This window comes from Condylura cristata, unplaced genomic scaffold (genome assembly GCF_000260355.1).
Source record: "Condylura cristata isolate star-nosed mole 26May11 unplaced genomic scaffold, ConCri1.0 scaffold00005, whole genome shotgun sequence".
NCBI lineage: Eukaryota > Metazoa > Chordata > Mammalia > Eulipotyphla > Talpidae > Condylura > Condylura cristata.
This window is the reverse complement of record NW_004567106.1, coordinates 54,965,227-54,974,340: the sequence shown is the minus strand read 5'-3', so window position 1 is coordinate 54,974,340 and position 9,114 is coordinate 54,965,227. Positions and strand designations below refer to the sequence as shown.

Below are 9,114 nucleotides of genomic sequence, written 5' to 3'. Positions count from 1 at the left end.
ATATAAAAGCAAGAGTGAGAACCAAGATCCAGACACAAACGAGTACCTGTCCCACCAACCCTGTTTCCAAAAGGGAGTAAGGCTGTGAGTTAACTGACTCTTCCCCTACTACTTATCTGCCGGCCACTGTCCTTTGCATGCTGTATGTAATGAGCAAGAATTATTTTAGTTGATACAAAACTAACTAAAAGCACACTAGCCCCTTAAATCTGAACTTGTGTGGGAGAACTTGTTAACATATTGGAAAGTTAGTTCCCACCATGTATTCATTGACTAGCCTGAGACATTCAACAGACGCTTTCCTTAAAACTTTCTCAGACCCTTCCTATTTGCGTTACTCTCCATCATCCACCTCCAGTACACACCACAAGATATAGCAAAAGACCAGTCTGAGTAAAGACTGAGCAAAACTGTAGAGGAATTTAGGAATGCTTTCCCCACCTCTGGAAGGAAGGCATGATGCTACTTATTAAAGCAGAAGAAAGTGTGGGTGAATCTGAAAGCCTGGCAAGGGAGGTTGTCAAAATTAATACTAAATATTCTCTCTTACTTTTAGCTAGTAAGACACAAAAAGAAAGAAGACTCTTCGTTTTGATGGGGTGGGTGTTGGTTTATAGATGTTGAAAAGGCCTCAACAATGTAAAAAACATCACTAGGGGTGAACAAATGCACTTGGCAGAAGGTTGGGTAAGTTACAGTATTTCCCAATCCATTTTACATTTTTTAAAAATGTAAAATGTACATTTTTTAAAAATGCAACAGTATTTGTAACTTATTAAGGAAGGCAGGATGAATGCTATGGATAATTTATAATTGATGACTCTACAATATTGTCTTTTATTTCAGATTACTATAATCTTGACCAAAACCTGTATTTACTTGTGACAGGAATGTAAATAAAAAGTCTATGAAAATTATGCAAGTTCACAGGAATACAATTTATAAAGCACTGAAATCAAAACTAAATTACATCAATAAAGAAAAAATTTACATTAATTGAGAGGTATAGAACATCTGTCTCATTTTTTTGTCTTAACCTACAGTCTCGTTATCTGATGTCTTCATATTAAGGGCTGTTCTGTTTCCCTCAGGACATCTCACTCAAGATAAACCACACACTTAAGACTTGCCTTCAACAAGGATTTAAAGTGGCTAGGAAGGTAAATCCTGCCATTCCATGACTGAGAAGGGACAATTAATCATCAGCTCTTATGAAACATGGTGGGATTACTGGATTCTCCAAGAAAACTAGAGTTTCTCATATACCTGCTATTTTGTCATTAACAAAACCAACAAGGTTCCCTTGCATTTTCTAATAAATATCTTTGAAGTGAGGAGTGGCTTTAGAAGCTTTCAATACATCAAATATGCTCTGCTTTGATTGGTGGTGGGGTTTTGTTATTTTTCAAATGTTTGGAGGAAAAAAAAAAAAACCTGAAGTACTGGGTGAATTTGATGGTAAGAAGAAGCCCTTCCTGAATACTTTCACATTTTAAGTATCTGTTGTCTCAGAGAGACTTTAATTAACACGGTTTAGTTTAGGTTTGGGATGGAAGGTACTTGTAAACAATGTTGGGCTATTAAGACCTGGATTTACAAAGTACCTCCTCAGTGTTTAGGATTAGGACACTCAGGCCTGTATCTTTTCTTAGACGAGGACCTATCTGCTACTCTGCGATATTTGTGTTACTCACATGACACTCTTCTTTCAAACACTTGTCAAAAGGCAAATCCCGAAAAGATCAGTAAAAAGCAAACTATTGAAATAATAACCATACAAAACACGTACAGCCCTTAGCCAATAATTTTTCTTTTTAGTTCGGTGTCCACCGAAGGAGAAATTTACCGAGGTCAAATAAAGGCTTTTTTGCCGTTAAGAAGGAGGGAGTGGGGGAGGGGGGACAGAGAGAGGGAGGGACACGCGACGAACGTAAAACAAACTGGTGGCGTTCAGACAAGAAGACAGGTAACGCTCCGGAAGCGGGTGAGTTGGACAAGTCAGCTGGGCGCTCCATAGCTTTCCCGGGCCGAGCTGCTTCGTACTTCTGCTTTTTCCTTTAAACCTGGCCCGGAGATCGGAGGAGTGCAGCAGGAGGGGAATTTTTCGTATTGGGAAGCGGCAGGTAGGAAAGGAAACCTGATCCGCCCCAAAAGGCAGCAATTAAAGTCTTAACCGCGACCCATCTGTCGTGGGACGCCCCCAACCCCCTCTCTTTCCCTTAGCAAAACGCTCCCTGCGCCCTTTGTCTGAGCAGGGGAGAAGAGGCGACAGGCTCTGCGGCCCCCCCAGCAAAAGGAAAGACATTTTCCAGCCCGGGCGCCCGCTGAGCCGGCCGACGATCGTCCCGAAGTGCTGCGCGGGTGTGGCACGGCTCCCGGGACTTGGCCGGGCGCTCGGCGCCCGGTGGCTCTGCCCTGCAAGCTGCAGCGGTCTTCGCAGTCCGCCGCAGCGAGGACACCTGAAACCTGGCGCATGCAGACCGCGCGGCTCCGGCGGGTCACACCCAGACCTTCCCCCCGCCAGACCCATCGACTGCATCCAACTTTCCGTAGGACGCACGCCTCGTCCCCACTCGGCAACAGTTGGGTTTCCCCGCCACCCGGCCAGCTGCTCTGCTCGCGGTCGGGCACCCGGCGCGCTCCCAGCCCCGGCGCTCTGGGTTCCCACCTCTGCTGGCTCGCGGGCGGGGGCGGGACAGACCCTGGTCTAGAGCCTGAACGAGGGGTTCCTAGGGTGTGCAGAGCGATGGGGTAGAGAGAAAGGAACCTTCGGAGACCAACCGCCTTTGTAAAAGGTGTAACTGCATTTCTGAGTGGAATTGGTCAGTGGCTCAACTGTCCTAGAGGTTCGGGCCTCCCCCGCCGACCCTCTGCAGGGCTCTTGCTGGAAGACGACGCCCAGAGCCGCTTGGCCTTATGTCTGGCACCGCCACCACCCGTCTACACGCACCTACGCGGGGTAACTCACCAGGTAGATGGCACCCTGGCTGCTGCGTTCGCTCCCTCTCCGGGGCGTGGACCGCGCGGGGCCGGCGACCGCACCTCTGCGCTCCTCCTCCGGCTCGCGGCGCGGGCTCGCGGGCTCTGCGTCTCCGCGGGAGGCAGCTAGTGCCCTCCCGGCCCTGGCACCGCCGGCAGGCGTGTGACCTCAGCCACCGGGAGCTTGGGTGCCGCTGCTCCGGGCCCCCAGTCGGGCCGGATCACTCCGTCGGCTCTCCCGAGGCGCCACCCTCGCAGGGGCCCTGGCTGCTGGGCATCGCGAAGCTCGGTCACCGCGAGTTCTCGGGGTGGCGGGGGTGTGGCTGCGGCCGTGGCTCGGCTCGGGCTGGCGGCGGGGCTGGCCGCTCGGCGGTGCACTCACGCCCGGCAGCTGTGAGGTGGCTGCGGACCGCCGCAGTAGGGAGGGTGTGGGTGGGGAGCAGTTAGTTCGGTTTTCCATCTCCGCTCAGCTTTCAGGGTTTGAAACGCCGGGAGAGAGCGCTACCAGAGCGCTGGTACTTAAAGAAGGGCACTCTTTCCCGGCTCTCACTGGAAACAAATCAAGCGCGCACGTGCGTGTGTATTTGTGTGTATCGAGGGTGGGCTTTAGTCCTAGTCCGGGTACCTTTTGGTGTGACACCGCTTATTCCTTGCGTCTCCTCAACTTTGTGGATGGAGTGTGTCTTTCCCAAGCTTCTGCCGTACCATCGTATTTACACACCACAAACACATAACACGCCTCCCAAGGCCTTTAATTCTCAGGGGCGTTTTGGGAGGCCAGTTACCTGCTGGCGTCTTCCAAATGGTCCAGACTCGGTTCGGGCCGCGGAGACTGGAGAATGCCGGGAGCATGCAGCCCGGGACCCTAGAGGAAGAAAAAGGACCGTGGAGGAGACGGTGCAGCTCTAACTTGGGCCCAGTCCTGGCCCAGCAGAACCGTGCAGGGAAAACTGGGATTTTGCTGTCGGAGGCTTCCTGGCCACGGCTTTCAGGAGCCAGGTGTTTGATAAATATAGCCTGGCGTTTGCTCCTACATTAGACTCCTTTCCTTATTTAGCCTTTGCACAATGATTTTAGATGATGTCACTTAAAGCTAAACGAGAAAATTGATCTCAGATTTGCTTGGCCTCTAAAGCCTGGTTAAACAGATTGAGATTAAAAAGACAGAGGAAAAAGCGGGGAGTGAGGGGGTGGAGAGTTGGGGAGGGGGAGGAGGGCGGGGGTAGCGAAGTGCGCGCCCCAGAGTGAGTGCGCAGAGGGGAGGGTGCGCCGCGCAGCCAAGAGCGCCCCCGCCTCCTCTGGGCGGGGGCACCTCATTCGCCAATGAAAAGTAGTCGCTGACTGCAGAGAAAAAAAAAAAGTTTTCCTGTTGACTGTTGGAAGCGAATTGAGCAATTATCTAGTTTACCTTCTCCTCTTGGAAGTTAACGATTGGCGAGATCTTGGCTGCGTTATTGACACAACACTTTCTATTGATAGAAATAAGTAGTGATTGTCCCCGAGTCATTGGTGCGCCAAGAACTCTGCGATGGGCTGGCAGGAGTCCATTGGGCTGGGCAGGCAGGTTCGGCTGGCGATGCTGGGGAGGAGGAGGCGGCGGCTGCTGGCGGTGATGGTGCCCGTCCCCCTCTCCGCAGGTCTGTGACAAGCCGGGGAACGAGGCGACGACGGCGCAGCCCGGCCCCGGCTGACGGACGCTGGCGACTCCGACATGGACAATAGCTGCCACAGCGCGACTGCCAAAATGTTAGCGACGGCTCCGGCCCGGGGCAGCATGATGAGCACCTCCAAGCCCTTGGCTTTCTCCATCGAACGAATCATGGCGCGCACCCCCGAGCCCAAGACCCTGCCGGTCCCCCACTTCCTACAGGGAGCCGTGCCCAAAGGGGACCCCAAGCATTCTCTTCATCTTAACTCGTCGATCCCCTGCATGATCCCCTTCGTGCCTGTGGCGTACGACACGAGCCCCAAAGCCGGGATGACGGGCTCGGAGCAGCGAAAGGCGAGTCTGGAGGCGCCGGCCGTGCCCGCAGCCGCGTCAGCGGCGCCGGCTTTCAGCTGCAGCGATCTGCTCAACTGCGCGCTGAGTCTCAAGGGCGACCTGGCCCGCGACGCGCTGCCCCTGCAGCAGTACAAGCTGGTGAGGCCGCGCGTGGTCAACCATTCTTCCTTCCACGCCATGGGAGCCCTGTGCTACCTGAATCGAAGTGATGGCCCGTGCCACCCGGCCGCCGGCGTGAACATCCACCCAGTGGCCTCTTATTTCCTCAGTTCCCCTTTGCACCCGCAGCCAAAAACCTATTTAGCCGAAAGGAATAAACTGGTGGTCCCGGCGGTGGAGAAGTACCCCTCGGGAGTAGCTTTCAAAGACTTGTCCCAGGCTCAGCTGCAGCATTACATGAAAGAAAGCGCCCAGCTTCTGTCCGAGAAAATTGCGTTCAAAACCTCTGACTTCAGTCGAGGCTCTCCTAATACCAAACCTAAAGTTTTCACTTGCGAAGTGTGTGGAAAGGCAAGTACTGTTTATTTTATATATTGTTATATGTAGAACCCTTGTTAGGAGGTTTCCTCCCTCCCTCCCTCCCTCTTTCCCTCCCTCCCTCCCTCCTTCCCTTCCTCCCTTCCCTTCCTCCCTTCCCTTCTTTTCTTCCTATTTTATTTTGTCACTCTATGTACACAATTGCTCTAGGTTGCCACCTTCTCAGCTGCCCTCTTGGATTGCTTGGTGCTAACCTGTTTTCCATGTGCTTCACTTTAAGGTCTTTAACGCACACTATAACTTAACTCGTCACATGCCGGTGCACACAGGAGCCAGACCCTTCGTTTGCAAAGTGTGTGGAAAGGGCTTCCGCCAAGCCAGCACCCTGTGCAGGCACAAGATCATTCACACCCAGGTGTGCTCCTCTGTCTCCATTTCACCTGGTTTCCATCAGCATGCTTTCGTAGGGGAAAATGACTGATAAACCCTTACTCTTTGGCTCAAGGTTTATGTAAAGGGTGTGAGTTGGAAATGCCATGTATTCTTTGCCTTTGTTTTGCTTAAAATCAGAAAGAAAAGTCTCACGATGTGTGTGTTTTAATTTGCAGCATCGCACTTGAAAAGAAAATAACAGCTTTTCTCTTTTTCCTACTTTGCTTTTAGGAAAAACCTCACAAATGTAACCAGTGTGGGAAAGCGTTTAATAGAAGTTCTACTCTAAACACGCATACCCGAATACATGCAGGCTACAAACCATTCGTGTGTGAATTCTGTGGCAAAGGATTTCATCAAAAAGGTATGGAACTCAAGGACATTGTCTTCTTGGCAGTTCTGCCCTAATTGGTGTTTGGGGGGTATTTTAGAAAATGTTAAAATGCTACTAGTTACTAAGCACCCTATGTTGAGATTCTAATCATTTCCAAACCTCAAGTCTGATTGGTATTAGAAAATGCGTAGTTTATTTAGGAAGGGGAGTATTTCTTTTTAACCACTTTTCTCCATTTACATCATTGGATTAATAAATGTGGATTTAAATGCAGAGAGAAGGCCGCATTGCTGGTGTTTCAAAATCAACGCGGGGAGAGAATTCCAGGCCCTCGGCTGGAATTCCAAGCCCTCGGCTGGACAGCCCTGCACTGGCTGTCCAAATGGTGGCAGCTCTTTGCCACATTGTCCTCCCTTTTCAAGCTCTTTTCAGATCCATGTCCCTGTCATTTGTCTATTTCAGGGAATTACAAAAACCACAAGTTGACCCACAGCGGGGAGAAGCAGTTCAAGTGCAATATCTGCAACAAGGCTTTCCACCAGGTTTACAACCTCACCTTCCACATGCACACCCACAATGACAAGAAGCCCTTCACCTGTCCCACATGTGGCAAGGGCTTCTGCAGGAACTTTGACCTCAAGAAGCATGTCCGCAAGTTGCATGACAGCAGCCTGGGGCTGGCCCGAACGTCTGCTGGGCAGCCTGGTGTGGACCCGGCAACCCCTCTCCAGCAGTCACCGTCGGCTCCCCTCCCTCCTCTGCCACCGCCCCTACCGCCAGCTGGGCCCCTGCAGCCTGGGCGCCACCAGGGTCACCAGTGATCAAGGCCAAAGTCCTTTCCCAGCCCCAGCTGGGTCCCACCGCTGAGGCAGTGGCAGACTAGAGCTGGACCTCCTGGTACAAGCTCCTCTGCAGAACCGAGGGCGTGTTGGGCCCCACACTTTAGCGCTGCCCAGAATCCTCTGCGTTCCCTGGCGATTTGCCTCTTGCATGCACCTGCTGAATGGTTTCGTGTATCATATTCTATATAGGCACTAACAATTATGAGAAATGGGGGGGGGTGTTTGTTTCCTGATTACTTTTTAAACTTTGGAGAGACTTTTCATCTCGGGTGGAGAGATGGTGTTTGTTTTGTTTTGTTTTTAAAAACAAATTTCTGCTGTATTTATTGAGATCTGTATTATCCTACCCGGGAATGCTGCACCATTTTAATTTTATTATTGTATATATTTCCATTGTGTTGATTCTGCGTTCTCAAGATGCCTGCCGGTTGATTCTCACTTCCTCGTTCCCTGAGGTAACAAAACATTGTGTGTATGTTATATATACACGCACAAGTGTGTGTGCCTGTCAAGACACATTTCACATTTGTGAGTCCACACACGCACACATACACATTAGATAAGGGTGATTCAGTACGGATGAATTTAAATTTTGGTTTTGATTCTTGCACGTGAAAACTGATTCATGGACTGTTGGAAATAAATACTTGGAACATGCCTATTTAATCAACAAACTTCAGGGCTCTGTTACATTATTCAGCTAGAGATCACTGACTCTAACCCTCTCATCCGTCCTCCTCTTGAAAAAGTTCAACCCTGGATTCTAACCATCTAATGTTTGATCTGGGGGGAGGGGGGTGTTCAGAAGCAGAGGAGACAGGTGAGAAGCGTTCCTCCAAGTAGTTATAGCTTTTGGTAAAGTAAGAACTTTGATAAAGTTCAGAGCCAGAAGGTGTGTTTTCTCCCAAAACCTTGTCTGTGTCCCGGGGTGCCCTCCACATTTGTAGTGCTCAGTGAAACAGGAACAGCGGGTCTAGGAGGCTGGTGTTACACACATCCCGACTCGCACTACAGTGATACCATGAAGAGGGGAATCTCTTGTTTGCATCCTCAAGACACATACTGATTTGTACACAGCTGGCAAAAGGAGCCTCCGTGTTTTTACATATGTGTGTGTATGCTTATAGGCGAATATACTTCCATTCAAGGAAGAAACATGGACGAAAACCAGACTGTGGCGAGTGCCAGGTCCTTGAAATGCTTCAAGTGTTAATCAGCAGCTCCGCTGTGAGCTCGGGCTCTGGTGTTTTCTAACTGCAAGTCTCTCCTGTTTTCTTGCCAAAACAGTGAAACAACTGCTAAAGACTTTAATTAAGAGGGGTAATTAGTTCAGATTTATCAAAGCCGGGTTGTTATACTATTAGCTGCTCAGTAGAAGCTGCCAGACAAGCTCACAGCCCAGTACAGCCATCCCGCTGTAGTGGGGCCACATCCGGAGAGAGAGCGGTTGGGGGGAGCGCACCCGCGGCTCCCCGCCGCCCCGCCAGCCGGCTGGGTGCGTCTCGGCCCCCCCTCGGCCCTGGCGCTGGCTCCAGGCCGGTGGCGGCAGAGAACCGATTGAAGATCCACCAGGTGAGCGCGGACACCGCGTCCGGGGTTTGCTCCCGATCTCCAGGCAGGGCGGCTCCCCGCTCTTAGCAGCACCTGGATGCAGCGTGGGGCGCGGGAAACCCGTTTCAATCTGCGGAGGGGTCTCACTTCTGTGAGTCCGGTTGCGCTGGAGGGATGGCGGTGCCTAACAGCGGCCGCGGTGGAAGGCCAGAGCCGGCGAGGGGCACTGCAGGCGTGCAGCGGTAATTTCCCGGGCTACCTGAACCCGCATTTCCAGACCGGGAAGGAGTGACCGCTCGGGGCTCTGAGAGTGCACCACCCCGCCGGCTCTTCCGCCCGCCCCAGAGGAAGGGAGGCGACAGGCATCCCCCGGGGTGGGGGTGGGGGACGGTCTACGGGGGTCACCCTGGCGCTGGGCAGGGCCTGGCCTGCGTGGACTCGCCCCTGCTCCCTCGAGTCCCGGGTGCACATCAAAGGGCCGCCCCGGACGCAGCCGG

The 9,114-nt window shown here is 51.9% G+C and overlaps 1 protein-coding gene across 2 annotated transcripts; it reads left to right on the top strand.

Moving 5' to 3' along the window:
* Positions 1 to 4,490: 4,490 nt before the first annotated feature.
* Positions 4,491 to 7,734, top strand: FEZF1 (FEZ family zinc finger 1). Of its 2 annotated transcripts, XM_004676983.2 has the most exons (5): positions 4,617 to 5,119; positions 5,270 to 5,491; positions 5,739 to 5,873; positions 6,122 to 6,254; positions 6,687 to 7,734. In XM_004676983.2, the coding sequence occupies exons 1-5, from the start codon at positions 4,691 to 4,693 to the stop codon at positions 7,043 to 7,045; spliced, it is 1,278 nt and encodes a 425-aa protein (XP_004677040.1). In that variant the 5' UTR covers positions 4,617 to 4,690; the 3' UTR covers positions 7,046 to 7,734. The 2 variants fall into 2 exon arrangements, with proteins under 2 accessions (XP_004677039.1, XP_004677040.1); XM_004676982.2 differs by having other exon boundaries at positions 4,491 to 5,491.
* The last annotated feature ends 1,380 nt before the right edge of the window (positions 7,735 to 9,114 follow it).